The sequence below is a fragment of the Oncorhynchus masou genome, chromosome 24 (genome assembly GCF_036934945.1).
Source record: "Oncorhynchus masou masou isolate Uvic2021 chromosome 24, UVic_Omas_1.1, whole genome shotgun sequence".
Taxonomy (NCBI): Eukaryota; Metazoa; Chordata; class Actinopteri; order Salmoniformes; family Salmonidae; genus Oncorhynchus; species Oncorhynchus masou.
In genome coordinates, this window is record NC_088235.1 from 39,417,058 (window position 1) to 39,434,869 (window position 17,812).

At 47.0% G+C, this 17,812-nt stretch overlaps 1 protein-coding gene across 1 annotated transcript in view; it reads left to right on the plus strand.

Moving 5' to 3' along the window:
- The window catches only part of LOC135512160 (slit homolog 1 protein-like), a 189,173-nt gene extending 172,342 nt beyond the window's left edge, over positions 1-16,831 (plus strand). The window contains 7 exon segments of the mRNA XM_064933877.1: positions 5,118-5,346; positions 5,656-5,786; positions 6,383-6,510; positions 6,513-6,536; positions 9,976-10,264; positions 10,447-10,658; positions 12,773-16,831. Of these exon segments, the coding sequence (XP_064789949.1) occupies positions 5,118-5,346; positions 5,656-5,786; positions 6,383-6,510; positions 6,513-6,536; positions 9,976-10,264; positions 10,447-10,658; positions 12,773-13,011 (1,252 nt within the window). The 3' untranslated portion in view covers positions 13,012-16,831.
- The last annotated feature ends 981 nt before the right edge of the window (positions 16,832-17,812 follow it).

Sequence of the window (17,812 nt, forward strand, 5' to 3'; positions counted from 1 at the left end):
CTCACACACCTTAGAACTCACACACACCTTAGAACTCACACACACCTTAGAATTCACACACCTTAGAACTCACACACCTTAGAACTCACACACCTTAGAACTCACACACCTTAGAACTCACACACACCTTAGAACTCACACACAACTTAGAACTCACACACAACTTAGAACTCACACACACCTTAGAACTCACACACCTTAGAACTCACACACCTTAGAACTCACACACCTTAGAACTCACACACCTTAGAACTCACACACAACTTAGAACTCACACACACCTTAGAATTCACACACCTTAGAACTCACACACCTTAGAACTCACACACCTTAGAACTCACACACCTTAGAACTCACACACAACTTAGAACTCACACACACCTTAGAACTCACACACACCTTAGAACTCACACACACCTTAGAACTCACACACCTTAGAACTCACACACCTTAGAACTCACACACCTTAGAACTCACACACACCTTAGAACTCACACACCTTAGAACTCACACACACCTTAGAACTCACACACCTTAGAACTAACACACCTTAGAACTCACACACCTTAGAACTCACACACAACTTAGAACTCACACACACCTTAGAACTCACACACCTTAGAACTCACACACAACTTAGAACTCACACACCTTAGAACTCACACACAACTTAGAACTCACACACACCTTAGAACTCACACACAACTTAGAACTCACACACAACTTAGAACTCACACACACCTTAGAACTCACACACCTTAGAACTCACACACAACTTAGAACTCACACACCTTAGAACTCACACACAACTTGGAACTCACACACACCTTAGAACTCACACACAACTTAGAACTCACACACAACTTAGAACTCACACACACCTTAGAACTCACACACCTTAGAACTCACACACAACTTAGAACTCACACACACCTTAGAACTCACACACAACTTAGAACTCACACACCCGAGAACTCACATGCCTTAGAACTCACACACAACTTAGAACTCACACACCCGAGAACTCACACACACCTTAGAACTCACACAGAACTTAGAACTCACACACACCTCAGAACTCACACACACCTTAGAACTCACACACACCTTAGAACTCACACACAACTTAGAACTCACACACACCTTAGAACTCACACACACCTTAGAACTCACACACACCTTAGAACTCACACACACCTTAGAACTCACACACACCTTAGAACTCACACACACCTTAGAACTCACACACAACTTAGAACTCACACACACCTTAGAACTCACACACACCTTAGAACTCACACAGAACTTAGAACTCACACACACTTCAGAACTCACACACCTTAGAACTCACACACACCTTAGAACTCACACACAACGTAGAACTCACACACACCTTAGAACTCACACACACCTTAGAACTCACACAACTTAGAACTCACACACCTTAGAACTCACACACCTTAGAACTCACACACACCTTAGAACTCACACACACCTTAGAACTCACACACACCTTAGAACTCACACACCTTAGAACTCACACACACCTTAGAACTCACACACACCTTAGAACTCACACACACCTTAGTACTCACACACACCTTAGAACTCACACACACCTTAGAACTCACACACACCTTAGAACTCACACACACCTTAGAACTCACACACCTTAGAACTCACACACCTTAGAACTCACACACCTTAGAACTCACACACACCTTAGAACTCACACACACCTTAGAACTCACACACCTTAGAACTCACACACACCTTAGAACTCACACACACCTTAGAACTCACACACATCTTAGAACTCACACACCTTAGAACTCACACACCTTAGAACTCACACACACCTTAGAACTCACACACAACTTAGAACTCACACACAACTTAGAACTCACACACACCTTAGAACTCACACACCTTAGAACTCACACACCTTAGAACTCACACACCTTAGAACTCACACACCTTAGAACTCACACACCTTAGAACTCACACACCTTAGAACTCACACACAACTTAGAACTCACACACACCTTAGAACTCACACACACCTTAGAACTCACACACACCTTAGAACTCACACACCTTAGAACTCACACACCTTAGAACTCACACACAACTTAGAACTCACACACACCTTAGAACTCACACACACCTTAGAACTCACACACACCTTAGAACTCACACACACCTTAGAACTCACACACCTTAGAACTCACACACCTTAGAACTCACACACCTTAGAACTCACACACACCTTAGAACTCACACACCTTAGAACTCACACACACCTTAGAACTCACACACCTTAGAACTAACACACCTTAGAACTCACACACCTTAGAACTCACACACAACTTAGAACTCACACACCTTAGAACTCACACACAACTTAGAACTCACACACACCTTAGAACTCACACACAACTTAGAACTCACACACAACTTAGAACTCACACACACCTTAGAACTCACACACCTTAGAACTCACACACAACTTAGAACTCACACACCTTAGAACTCACACACAACTTAGAACTCACACACACCTTAGAACTCACACACAACTTAGAACTCACACACAACTTAGAACTCACACACACCTTAGAACTCACACACCTTAGAACTCACACACAACTTAGAACTCACACACACCTTAGAACTCACACACAACTTAGAACTCACACACCCGAGAACTCACATGCCTTAGAACTCACACACAACTTAGAACTCACACACCCGAGAACTCACACACACCTTAGAACTCACACAGAACTTAGAACTCACACACACCTCAGAACTCACACACACCTTAGAACTCACACACACCTTAGAACTCACACACAACTTAGAACTCACACACACCTTAGAACTCACACACACCTTAGAACTCACACACACCTTAGAACTCACACACACCTTAGAACTCACACACACCTTAGAACTCACACACAACTTAGAACTCACACACACCTTAGAACTCACACACACCTTAGAACTCACACAGAACTTAGAACTCACACACACTTCAGAACTCACACACCTTAGAACTCACACACACCTTAGAACTCACACACAACGTAGAACTCACACACACCTTAGAACTCACACACACCTTAGAACTCACACAACTTAGAACGCACACACCTTAGAACTCACACATCATAGAACTCACACAACGTAGAACTCACACAACGTAGAACTCACACACACCTTAGAACTCACACATCTTAGAACTCACACACCTTAGAACTCACACAACGTAGAACTCACACACACCTTAGAACTCACACATCTTAGAACTCACACATCATAGAACTCACACAACGTAGAACTCACACACATCTTAGAACTCACACATCTTAGAACTCACACACCTTAGAACTCACACAACGTAGAACTCACACACACCTTAGAACTCACACACACCTTAGAACTCACACACACCTTAGAACTCACACACCTTAGAACTCACACACCTTAGAACTCACACAACGTAGAACTCACACACACCTTAGAACTCACACACACCTTAGAACTCACACACCTCAGAACTCACACACCTTAGAACTCACACACCTTAGAACTCACACACCTTAGAACTCACACACCTTAGAACTCACACAACGTAGAACTCACACACACCTTAGAACTCACACACACCTTAGAACTCACACACCTTAGAACTCACACACCTTAGAACTCACACACCTTAGAACTCACACACCTTAGAACTCACACAACGTAGAACAGTATCAAGCCATCCGTGGTATAATACGTATAGGGAACCACTTTTTCTTATCAGTTGTGAAATGTCTAACATCTGTGCATCTGTCATTTGAACTTACTGACTCTGACTCTCTCTCCCTTCCTCTCTCTCCCTTCCTCTCTCTCTCTCCCTCCCTTCCTCTCTCTCTCCCTCCCTTCCTCTCTCTCTCTCTCCCTCTCTCCCTTCCTCTCTCTCTCTCCCTTCCTCTATCCCTCTCTCTCTCTCTCTCCCTTCCTCTCTCTCTCTCTCTCTCTCTCCTCTCTCCCTTCCTCTCTCTCTCTCTCTCTCTCTCTCTCTCTCTTTCTCTCCCTCTCTCCCTTCCTCTCTCTCTCTCTCCCTCTCTCCCTTCCTCTCTCTCTCTCTCTCCCTTCCTCTATCTCTCTCTCTCTCCCTTCCCTCTCTCTCTCTCTCTCTCCCTTCCTCTCTCTCTCCCTTCCTCTCTCTCTCTCTCTCTCCCCTCTCCCTTCCTCTCTCCCTTCCTCTCTCTCTCTCTCTCTCTCTCTCTCTCCCTTCCTCTCTCTCTCTCTCTCTCCCTTCCTATCTCTCTCTCCCTCTCTCCCTTCCTCTCTCTCTCTCTTTCTCTCTCCCTTCCTCTCTCTCTCTCTCTCTCTCTCTCCCTTCCTCTCTCTCTCTCTCTCTCCCTCCCTTCCTCTCTCTCTCCCTCCCTTCCTCTCTCTCTCTCTCTCCCTCTCTCCCTTCCTCTCTCTCTCTCCCTTCCTCTCTCCCTCTCTCTCTCTCTCTCTCTCCCTTCCTCTCTCTCTCTCTCTCTCTCTCTCCCTCTCTCCCTTCTCTCTCTCTCTCTCTCTCTCTCTTTCTCTCCCTCTCTCCCTTCCTCTCTCTCTCTCTCCCTCTCTCCCTTCCTCTCTCTCCCTTCCTCTATCTCTCTCTCTCCCTTCCTCTATCTCTCTCTCTCTCCCTTCCTCTCTCTCTCTCTCTCCCTTCCTCTCTCTCTCTCTCTCTCTCCCTTCCTCTCTCTCTCCCTTCCTCTCTCTCTCTCTCTCTCCCCTCTCCCTTCCTCTCTCCCTTCCTCTCTCTCTCTCTCTCTCTCTCCCTTCCTCTCTCTCTCTCTCTCTCTCTCCCTTCCTATCTCTCTCTCCCTCTCTCCCTTCCTCTCTCTCTCTCTCTCTCTCTCTCCCTTCCTCTCTCTCTCTCCCTCTCTCCCTTCCTCTCTCTCTCTATCTCCCTCTCTCTCCCTCTCTCCCTTCCCTCTCTCTCTCTCTCTCTCTCTCTCCCTTCCTCTCTCTCCCCCTCTCTCCCTTCCTCTCTCTCTCTCCCCCTCCCTCTCTCTCCCTCTCTTTCTCCCTCTCCCACTCTTTCTCTCTCCCTCCCCCCAAAGTGGTCAGTTGTGTGAGGTGCCCTCCTCACCGCGGTCTCTATGTGACCTGGCAGACTGCCAGAACGATGCCCCGTGTGTGGAACGGGCAGGCCGGGCACTGTGCCAGTGTCTCCCTGGGTTCGGAGGTCCTCGCTGTGAGAAGCTGGTCAGTGTGAACTTCGTAGACAGAGACTCCTACCTGCTGCTCTCTGACCTCAAGAACTGGCCCCAGGCTAACATCACACTGCAGGTATCTAACATCTCACTACAGGTACTGTAACACACTCACAAGCAAAAATGTGTGCACACGCTCACGCATACACACACACACACACAGCTTATACAGTGCAGGTACTGAATCAGCAATACAACAAGCATGTGTTTGAGATCCATGCATGTACAGTATCTTAGTCTTAGACTGTTGTCAAAGGGAAATTTGCAAGAAGATTTGAGTTACGTACAAGGGATCTCAAGTTAACTTTCAGTCTGTGTAACTAATGTAGGACATGATGTCATATCATCACAATACATGCTATTATATTGTGATATCTGCCCCCAGGTGTCGACAGCGGAGGACAACGGTATCCTGCTGTATAATGGGGACAATGACCACATCGCCGTAGAGCTGTTCCAGGGTCATGTTAAGGTCAGCTACGACCCTGGCAGCCTGCCTGGACATGCTATCTACAGGTAAACACACACATAAGCACACATAAGCACACACACACACACACACACACACACACACACACACACACACACACACACACACACACACACACACACACACACATAGACACACACACACAGACACACACACATAGACACAGACACAGACACACACAGACACACAGAAACACAGGCAGACACACCCACACACACACACACACACACACACACACACACACACACACACACACACACACACACACACACACACACACACACACACACACACACACACACACACACACACACACACACACAGACGACACAGACACAGACACACACACACAGACACATAGACACATAGACACAGACACACACACAGACACACAGACACATAGACACAGACACACACACAGACACACACACACACACACACACATAGACACAGACACATACATACAGACACAGACACATATACATAAGTGCAAGAGTAACATTTTAACAGCAACCAAATGTTGAATAAATGTTTGTCCTCCCCTCTTTTCTTTGTCTGTCTGTTTCTTCCACTCCCCCCTGTATATTTCTCTGTCTTTCTCCCTCCCTCTCTCTGTCTACAGTACTGAGACGATCAACGACGGTCAGTTCCACACGGTGGAGCTGGTGACCATTGACCAGATGGTGAACCTGTCCATCGACGGGGGTCTCCCCACCACCATGGACCGCCTGAGGGGGATCCGGCCCCTCAACGGGAGGCTCCGCTATACGTGGGGGGTAGGGGCCCTCTCCAGAACACACCTACTTCCTCCTCCTCTGCTGCAGGCACTACAACTACTACACTACTGTCAATGTCACCACCCCCACCGCAACCCAACCCCAACCCACCACCACAACCAACCCCCAACCCCAACCACCCCCCATCCCAAAACCCCAACCACCGCAAGCGAGCTATATCCCGACCCAATCCTGCAACCTATCCAACTCCAATCCTCAATCCACCCAGTCCATCCCCCAATACGACTGTGTTTGTTAGAGCACTCCAGCATACACACAATACACACACACACACACTTGCATACACATATACTGTAGGTAAACACCCCTATAAAGCCACACACTCCTGCCTGACAATGGTGTTATTACATATAAAGCCATACACAATCAGCAACACAATGTACTAATATAGTAATATAGCCCCTGTCCCTTGGCCCTATGAGCATCACCCATTAATGCCCACAGGATTGAGGATACATACAGTATTCCTAACATATAATACATCACATAGTCTTCTATTCTATTTCTGTGATTCCTACTATTTCATTTATCCTTATAAAACACACTCCTATAGGTCCCTATCTCTGTCCTACCAGACACAGTCTTCACTCTGGATATGTGGGTTGGTTTATTGGCATGGATCATCATTTTCCTGGTTTCTTTTCTTCACCTATACAACTTCTACTCTGTAACCCGACTAGCCGTTCTTGGTATCAAAGCATTGATTGTTGAAACAGAATTGATCTGATTTCAGAAATGCCTGTGTGTTCAGAGTATGTGATGTGATTGATGTGATGTCTTGGTGAGGTCCTGTACTGTGCTGTGGTGTATGTTTGTGGCTGTATAGAAGAGTACACATCAGCCAATACCCCTTCTCCTTTTCACGGTCCTCTGTTTCAAAGACTCTGTGCCTCATATACTGTCGTTTCAGAATTGAATTAGTGTCAAACCACTATTATATCAGAGAAACTCTTGAATTGAAAATAGTCAAATGTAAATAATTGTATCCAGTTGCATATGTCTCTTTGAAAAAGCCTCTTCCTTCATTCCATATCAGTCTCTTGTTAATGGTTTCTCTGTTTTCCTGTTCTCCACTCTCATACATCTCTAACCTTCTTCCTCCTATCTCTTCTCCCCTCTACCCTCCTATCTCTTCTCCCCCCTACCCTCCATCTCTTCCCCCCCTACCCTCCATCTCTTCCCCCCCCTACCCTCCTATCTCTTCTCCCCTCTACCCTCCTATCTCTTCTCCCCCTACCCTCCATCTCTTCCCCCCCCCCTACCCTCCTATCTCTTCTCCCCCCTACCCTCCTATCTCTTCTCCCCCCTACCCTCCATCTCTTCCCCCCTACCCTCCATTTCTCCTCCCCCCTACCCTCCATCTCTCCTCCCCTCCATCTCTCCTCCCCCCATCTCTCCTCCCCCCTACCCTCCATCTCTCCCCCCCCCTACCCTCCATCTCTCCTCCCCCCTACCCTCCATCTCTCCTTCCCCCCTACCCTCCATCTCTTCTACCCCCCTACCCTCCATCTCTCCTCCCCCTACCCTCCATCTCTCCTCCCCCTACCCTCCATCTCTCCTCCCCCTACCCTCCATCTCTTCTACCCCCCTACCCTTCTACCTCTTCTCCCCCCTACCCTCCATCTCTCCTCCCCCCACCCTCCATCTCTCCTCCCCTCCATCTCTTCTCCCCCCTACCCTCCATCTCTTCTCCCCCCTACCCTCCATCTCTCCTCCCCTCCATCTCTCCCCCCCCCTACCCTCCATCTCTCCTCCCCCCTACCCTCCATCTCTCCTCCCCCTACCCTCCATCTCTCCTCCCCCTACCCTCCATCTCTTCTACCCCCCTACCCTTCTACCTCTTCTCCCCCCTACCCTCCATCTCTCCTCCCCCACCCTCCATCTCTCCTCCCCTCCATCTCTTCTCCCCCCTACCCTCCATCTCTTCTCCCCCTACCCTCCATCTCTCCTCCCCCTACCCTCCATCTCTCCTCCCCCCTACCCTCCTTCTCTCCTCCCCCCTACCCTCCATCTCTTCTCCCCCCTACCCTCCATCTCTCCTCCCCCCTACCCTCCATGTCTCCTCCCCCCTACCCTCCATCTCTTCTCCCCCCTACCCTCCATCTCTCCTCCCCCCTACCCTCCATCTCTCCTCCCCCCTACCCTCCATCTCTTCTCCCCCCTACCCTCCATCTCTCCTCCCCTCCTACCCTCCATCTCTCCTCCCCCTACCCTCCATCTCTCCTCCTCCCCTACCCTCCATCTCTTCTACCCCAATACCCTTCTACCTCTTCTCCCCCCTACCCTCCATCTCTCCTCCCCCCTACCCTCCATCTCTCCTCCCCTCCATCTCTCCTCCCCCCTACCCTCCATCTCTCCTCCCCCTACCCTCCATCTCTCCTCCCCCCTACCCTCCATCTCTTCTCCCCCTACCCTCCATCTCTCCTCCCCTCCTACCCTCCATCTCTCCTCCCCCCTACCCTCCATCTCTCCTCCTCCCCTACCCTCCATCTCTTCTACCCCAATACCCTTCTACCTCTTCTCCCCCCTACCCTCCATCTCTCCTCCCCCCTACCCTCCATCTCTCCTCCCCTCCATCTCTTCTACCCCCTACCCTTCTATCTCTTCTCCCCCCTACCCTCCATCTCTCCTCCCCCCTACACTCCATCTCTCCTCCCCCCTACCCTCCATCTCTCCTCCCCCCTACCCTCCATCTCTCCCCCCTACCCTCCATCTCTCCTCCCCTCCATCTCTCCTCCCCCCTACCCTCCATCTCTCCTCCCCCCTACCCTCCATCTCTTCTCCCCCCTACCCTCCATCTCTCCTCCCCCCTACCCTCCATCTCTCCTCCCCCCTACCCTCCATCTCTTCTCCCCCCTACCCTCCATCTCTTCTCCCCCTACCCTCCATCTCTTCTCCCCCTACCCTCCATCTCTCCTCCCCCCTACCCTCAATCTCTCCTCCCCCCTACCCTCCATCTCTCCTCCCCCCTACCCTCCATCTCTCCCCCCCCACCCTCCATCTCTTCTCCCCCCTACCCTCCATCTCTCCTCCCCCCTACCCTCCATCTCTTCTCCCCCCTACCCTCCATCTCTCCTCCCCCCTACCCTCCATCTCTCCTCCCCCCTACCCTCCATCTCTTCTCCCCCTACCCTCCATCTCTTCTCCCCCCTACCCTCCATCTCTCCTCCCCCCTACCCTCCATCTCTCCTCCCCCCTACCCTCCATCTCTTCTCCCCCTCCCCTCCATCTCTCCTCCCCCTACCCTCCATCTCTCCTCCCCCCTACCCTCCATCTCTAATCCCCCCTACCTTCCATCTCTCCTCCCCCCTACCCTCCATCTCTCCTCCCCCTACCCTCCATCTCTCCTCCCCCTACTCTCCATCTCTCCTCCCCCCTACCCTCCATCTCTCCTCCCCCCCTACCCTCCATCTCTCAGGTATGCCCGTGGACGTCCACTCGGCAGCCTTCCGGCTCTGGCAGATCCAGAATGGCTCCAGTTTCCACGGCTGCATCCAGAACCTGTATATCAACAATGAGCTGCAGGACTTCACTAAGACCCAGATGAAGCCAGGTGTGGTGCCAGGCTGTGAGCCCTGTAGGAAGATCTACTGCCTACATGGTATCTGCCAGCCGGACGGGGCACAGGGACCAGTCTGCCACTGCCAGCCGGGCTGGAACGGACCACACTGTGACCAGCCGGCCACCAACCCATGCCAGGGCAGCAAGTCAGTACAAACTCACTGGGGTTATGATGATAATGCATTGCATTTCAACTGGTTTTCACTAAGTCTCAAAATGCAATTCACATGAATGGTTTGAGACAAGTCTTTACATATGTTCAACCCAAGACTCTTAGTCTTAGCTGACCTGTATTGCTGATTGATTGACTTATATTCCCTCTCCCCAGGTGTGTGCATGGCAAGTGTATTCCCCTGGACCTGCAGTCGTACCGCTGTGAGTGTGTGGATGGTTACCGTGGTGCCCTGTGTAACCAGCAGGGGGAGCTGTTTAACCCCTGCCGCAGCCACAACTGTAAACACGGGCGCTGCCAGATCTCTGATACAGGAGAGGCCTACTGCCACTGTGAGGCCGGATACACCGGAGAGCTCTGTGATGCAGGTAGGAGACACACACACATTACTACTGTAGATACACCGGAGAGCTCTGCGATGCAGATAGGAGACACACACACATTACTACTGTAGATACAACGGAGAGCTCTGTGATGCAGATAGGAGACACACACACATTACTACTGTAGATACACCGGAGAGCTCTGTGATGCAGATAGGAGACACACACACATTACTACAGTAGATACACCGGAGAGCTCTGTGATGCAGATAGGAGACACACACACATTACTACTGTAGATACACCGGAGAGCTCTGTGATGCAGGTAGGAGACACACACACATTACTACTGTAGATACACCGGAGAGCTCTGTGATGCAGGTAGTAGACACACACACATTACTACTGTAGATACAACGGAGAGCTCTGTGATGCAGGTAGGAGACACACACACATTACTACTGTAGATACACCGGAGAGCTCTGTGATGCAGGTAGCAGACACACACACATTACTACTGTAGATACACCGGAGAGCTCTGTGATGCAGGTAGGAGACACACACACATTACTACTGTAGATACACAGAGGAGCTCTGTGATGCAGATAGGAGACACACACACATTACTACTGTAGATACACCGGAGAGCTCTGTGATGCAGGTAGGAGACACACACATTACTACTGTAGATACACCGGAGAGCTCTGTGATGCAGGTAGGAGACACACACACATTACTACTGTAGATACAACGGAGAGCTCTGTGATGCAGATAGGAGACACACACACATTACTACTGTAGATACAACGGAGAGCTCTGTGATGCAGGTAGGAGACACACACACATTACTACTGTAGATACACCGGAGAGCTCTGTGATGCAGGTAGGAGACACACACACATTACCACTGTAGATACACCGGAGAGCTCTGTGATGCAGGTAGGAGACACACACACATTACTACTGTAGATACACCGGAGAGCTCTGTGATGCAGATAGGAGACACACACACATTACTACTGTAGATACACCGGAGAGCTCTGTGATGCAGGTAGGAGACACACACACATTACTACTGTAGATACACCGGAGAGCTCTGTGATGCAGGTAGGAGACACACACACATTACTACTGTAGATACACCGGAGAGCTCTGTGATGCAGGTAGGAGACACACACACATTACTACTGTAGATACAACGGAGAGCTCTGTGATGCAGATAGGAGACACACACACATTACTACTGTAGATACACCGGAGAGCTCTGTGATGCAGGTAGGAGACACACACATTACTACTGTAGATACACCGGAGAGCTCTGTGATGCAGGTAGGAGACACACACACATTACTACTGTAGATACACAGAGGAGCTCTGTGATGAAGGTAGGAGACACACACACATTACTACTGTAGATACACCGGAGAGCTCTGTGATGCAGATAGGAGACACACACACATTACTACTGTAGATACACAGAGGAGCTCTGTGATGCAGGTAGGAGACACACACACATTACTACTGTAGATACACAGAGGAGCTCTGTGATGCAGATAGGAGACACACACACATTACTACTGTAGATACACCGGAGAGCTCTGTGATGCAGATAGGAGACACACACACATTACTACTGTAGATACACAAAGGAGCTCTGTGATGCAGATAGGAGACACACACACATTACTACTGTAGATACACCGGAGAGCTCTGTGATGCAGATAGGAGACACACACACATTACTACTGTAGATACACAGAGGAGCTCTGTGATGCAGATAGGAGACACACACACATTACTACTGTAGATACACAGAGGAGCTCTGTGATGCAGATAGGAGACACACACACATTACTACTGTAGATACACCGGAGAGCTCTGTGATGCAGATAGGAGAGAGAATGTGGACTGTCTGGCATCCTAGTTTACTTAGTTTGTCTCTGTTGTTGCTTGTCTTTGATACCAACAGACCAAGAGGTAATCCAGCCTAAACCAACTACAGGTACCCATGAAAGGATGATTTTGTGTCTGAAACAATTAGCATTTTTTTGTTTAACAAACTTTCTTAAAATGTATCTTAATGTTAAGGTGAAGGGCTTCTCTTGATGTTCATCATACCATAGTCTCAGAATGTGTCTTTATCGTTCCTCCACCCACAGAGTCAGAGTGTCGGGGGGAGCCCGTGAGGGACTTCTACCAGGTGCAGCGTGGGTACACCATCTGCCAGACCACACGCATGGTCTCCTGGGTAGAGTGCTCCGGCGCCTGCGACACAGGTGCCTGCTGTGCCAGCCAGCGAATGAAACGCCGGAAATACACCTTTGAGTGCAGCGATGGAACCTCGTTCAGCGAGGAAGTGGAGAAGACCATCAAGTGTGGCTGCGTGGGCTGCATGTAGCACGCTTCACACAAACCTGCTACCGCCACCGCCAAGTGCACCAGAGCGAGAGAGAGAGAGAGAGAGAGAGAGAGAGAGAGAGAGAGAGAGAAAAAAAAAGAGAGAGAGAGAGAGAGAGAGAGAGAGAGAGAGAGAGAGAGAGAGAGAGAGAGAGAGAGAGAGAGAGGAGGAGGAGGAAGAAGTAAGAGAACCAGAGAGTATAAAGAAATATATATAAAAACCTCTATCTATATATTATGGACAACAATGTTTGTAAAATAGGACATTTCCTCCCCTTCCATGGCTGTGTGACGTACAGAAACACAGAGAAAACAAACATCAACAACAACAACATGGGGAAGTGTGAACAACAACAACCAAACCATTGTATCTGCAACATTGTTTTGAAGGGTTCTAGAGATGCAAAGGTGTTGCATTCAGAGCCAGACATCAACCAACCCCTCATACACACCTGGTCTAAACCTTTGGCCCCTTGGCTCATCCATCCATTCGGCCTCAGATAGCCTAAGCACCCTCTGCTTTCTTTGCTTCCTGAAGGCTGTATGTGTAATATGACGTCCGGTCTGGTCGAGGTGGCAGGACGGAAGAGGTACAGAGATGTTAAAAATAAAAAAAACGACAGAGGGAGGATAGTAGAGTTGGGTTGTAGTTAAGTTTGGTTAGGCAGGGCAGGACTGGGCTGAGCAGGAGTTGGGCTGGAACTGGACTGTAGCTGGTGTGGGCTGGTATAAGCTTGCCTGGACTGTAACTGAGTTGAGCCGGGTTAAGTCGGGTTTAGATGGGCCAGATTGTAGTTGAGCTGTGCTGAGCAGAGCTGGGGTTAGGTCGGCCTATATCTGGGCCGATTTCTTATTGGACTCTATCCTGGAGTTTTTAGAACAAGAGATGTCCATTCTTTTCATTTACTGATAAGACCACTGCACTGAATACCAGCACTGAGAATCACAGTCATTTGCCCTTCACAGCACATACACACAACATGCACGCATGCACCACAGTAGAGGACGTTCTTGTCTGAGCAGAAGGGTCGTTCCATTAGAAGCAGTCAGAAGGAGCTGTCTGATACACATTGTGAGGCAGGTAGACCTTCCATTCCCCTACAGTAGGCTATAAGCTATACCCCCACCTGGAGCAGGCAGTACCCGGTGGAGACCAACCCCCCAGCATGCATTGCCTCGGGATGATTTGCATAAGCCCTCCCCCTTTGAGCAGGAGGATGATTAGGCCCCTCCCCTCAATGCCTGCAGTATTAAATGTGTGCAAACTTGCATGTGAGAAGTTTGCAAATTGATATGTAGAGCTTTTTATTATGTTTATTATTACGGAACAAAAAGGTTCAGAATATTTGTTTTGTTACGTCTAATTTCAATTATTTGTTTTGCATTGTTTTGTTTTTATTTGTTATTATATGTTGTTTTCTGATGTAACCTAACACCCTCTCTTTATACAGAAATGCCTAACAGATTCTAATATATATATTTGTATTTCATTTTGGTATAGTATTTTTATATGTTAAAGAGTAAATCTTTGTTTTCTGGAAGCTTCTATTGGAACAGGCAGGATGGCATTTGATTGGTTCCCTAGCTGTTTTTATTTGGTTATTTCACTTGCTCAAACAAGGTAGTTTGTAATTGTCCAAAACAAGGTAGTGAATGGTTGGCCTTGTTGTGTAGGCAGCAGTATTGATGTAGAAACATGTTTAATATTGTATATGTTGTCTTCCATGTGAATATGACATCTAATTCATTTGAAAGTCTGTGTGCTGTTTGTTTTATTTTTTATTTATTTTATCTTAAAGCTTTTTCCTGTAGAGTATAAAAGGCATAATAATTGTTGCTGATTTTCAAAAAAATAAAAATAAATAAAAAAGTTAAAATAAAAACTAGTGTAACAAAAAAAAGCTGTAAGGTATTTGTGACATCACTTAATAGCCAGTTATGACAGTGTTTCATCCCCTCTGGCTCAGACACATTCCTCATTGGCTGTTGGGCCCGAGTGGGTGGAGTTAAAATGCAAATGAGTGAGATGCCCCTCCCACTCTGAAATACATTTTTCCTGTATTTACTATACCATACTCTGAAATATTGTGAAAGGGTTCTGATTGTCTTGTGTTGATTTTGTTTAAGTATTAGGCTGAATTCCTGTCATTTTAAATTGGGGACATTTTCCGTGGTAGAAGTAATTATAAGATTTAAGTGAAAGTCACAGTCGACTGAAATCAAGCTGCCGTAGGAAGCTTACTTATTGTGGATGTTCACAAAGATGGTGTCTACATTTTGCCTGCATTAAATTGGTGCTGCCATCTTATCATTGTACTGTGGTGGGAGGTGAAAAGATGGTGAGGCCATGGGCTGAATGACAGCAAACTGTAGACCTGCCATCTTTCTGTAGGTTTGCCATTGGATCCACTTACCGCAATCCGTTTTTAATATGCACAGATAATGCCTGGATTCGATCTGTATCGCTGAACTTCAGCGTTATAAGGTGATTGAAATGTAAAGGCAATGTTCCCGCGTTAGCAGAGACTGCATTCGCGCTAAATACATTTAGTCCTAGATGTCCCCATTCTGACTGGCTATAGAACACAAATCAGAGATGAAAAGGTGCCAATCGCAGAGTAGAACAGTCCAACCTGAATGTATAAATGTGTATAAACATGAATTGAGCTCACTCCTGAAGCGGTATGGTTCAGCTGTTATCCTCTTTGTTTTCTAAGTGGGAGACCTACAGGACGGGTTTCCTGCGGAGTAGGATGAAGTTGCCCCTAGACACAGTTCTGTGGTCAGTTTGGTGGTTTTCCCCACTAATGATTAAGGTAAAGCTTTGGGGATGGAAAGCTGATCCTAGATCTATGCTTAAGAACAACTTGTACCGAGAGCGTCCTGTTGCAGTGGACTCCTTGTTTGCCCCGATGTTAACCTTGTCTTATATATATATCCCTGAGGTTATCCTATGGTGTCCACATTGTATGATATTGATCAACTGTCATCTCATTCTTCAGCTTAACTTTTAGCTCTATTGCCTCGCAGATTTCAACATGAGTTTATCACAGCTCTCACAAAAAGGACTTTCATACTTGCAAACATGGATATTGATCATTGCAATTCAGCCGGATTCCATTCATTCTAGGGTGAAAACTGTAAAGACTCATCCAGCATCCGAGAGAGAACTGTACTCCGTATCATGTCATCCAGCATCCGAGAGAGAACTGTACTCCGTATCATGTCATCCAGCATCCCAGAGAGAACTGTACTCCGTATCATGTCATCCAGCATCCGAGAGAGAACTGTACTCCGTATCATGTCATCCAGCATCCGAGAGAGAACTGTACTCCGTATCATGTCATCCAGCATCCGAGAGAGAACTGTACTCCGTATCATGTCATCCAGCATCCGAGAGAGAACTGTACTCCGTATCATGTCATCCAGCATCCGAGAGAGAACTGTACTCCGTATCATGTCATCCAGCATCCGAGAGAGAACTGTACTCCGTATCATGTCATCCAGCATCCGAGAGAGAACTGTACTCCGTATCATGTCATTGTGAAAGACGCAGTGTCTCTGTTGTATTGAACTGGTAAAAAAAAGACAAAAAAGAACAAAAACTATAATAATTCTCTGGTCTGTTTCCTACAGATGTGCTACTTCTGTTGCTTTGGTTGTGTTCCGTCGCAGGTGTGATGGTGGGATTGAACTGAAGTCCCAGTGATGCTGAATGTATGTAGTATCTATCGATCTATCTTTATCTATCGCCACCGACAAAATGTTTACTGAACCTCCTCCACTTTTCATTCATTAAACTTTAATGTGTGTGCTTTTAACATGGACTGTTAACGTGTCTCTTCATTGGTTTGAATGGAGTGTGTGTGTGATTGGGAGGGTAGACAGTGCTACCCAAGTTGGAATAAGGGGTTTTGTTTTGTTCTTTATACAAAGCATGAAGGTACATTGGAGGAAGAGTCCAGTGGAATGTTAATAATATTTCCATGATGGTATGACGAACATAGCAAAATAATACCTTGATGATTTTATAAAGTGAGGAATACAGTTGTTTTAGTTCAACCTCATAGAATGACACAGTAGATTAATGAAAGCTAACCACTGAAGATGGAAAAAACAAAGCATGACACAAAATATACAATTCAAACATCTTTATATCAACTCCAGCAAGAATACAAAGTCACTAACTTCAAATATGTCTCATTATTGGGATTAACACAAATACATCAGTTATTTATTTTCCAATATACAGAATCCCAAACTATAAATATCCACAGTAAAGAATAAAACATGTTCAAGTTTGATATTTGGTGGACTGCTTCATGTAGATCTACTGTATGCATTTATCTAGAGGGGTTTCTTAAATAACAATATAAAACATGAATTATACCTTTTTGCATTTACAAATTATTACTTTGAAAGTGAAATAACCATAATAAAAATAAAACTGTCCTAAAATGTCTTCTTTCTTTTGACAAACGGAGGTCAGGCTATTGCTGAAGTACGGAAGCATCAAGAAAACTTATTCCTGAAATAAAATAACTATCTGAGAAATAAAATACACAAAAATAAAACATGCCAGACAGGTTATTTCTATAACATTGGGATATAGTACAGACTGATCATTCACAAACACTTTTTTTCTCCAACAATTTTCATATATGGTCACCAGGGGTCAGTATACTGCAATATAGTCCAAATAACAGGTAAACACACCCTACCATACAAGCTCACAAAGTATGGGCAAAACATATGCATCTAACATTAGATACAACCTATGGCTCTATGTACTGTAGCATCAT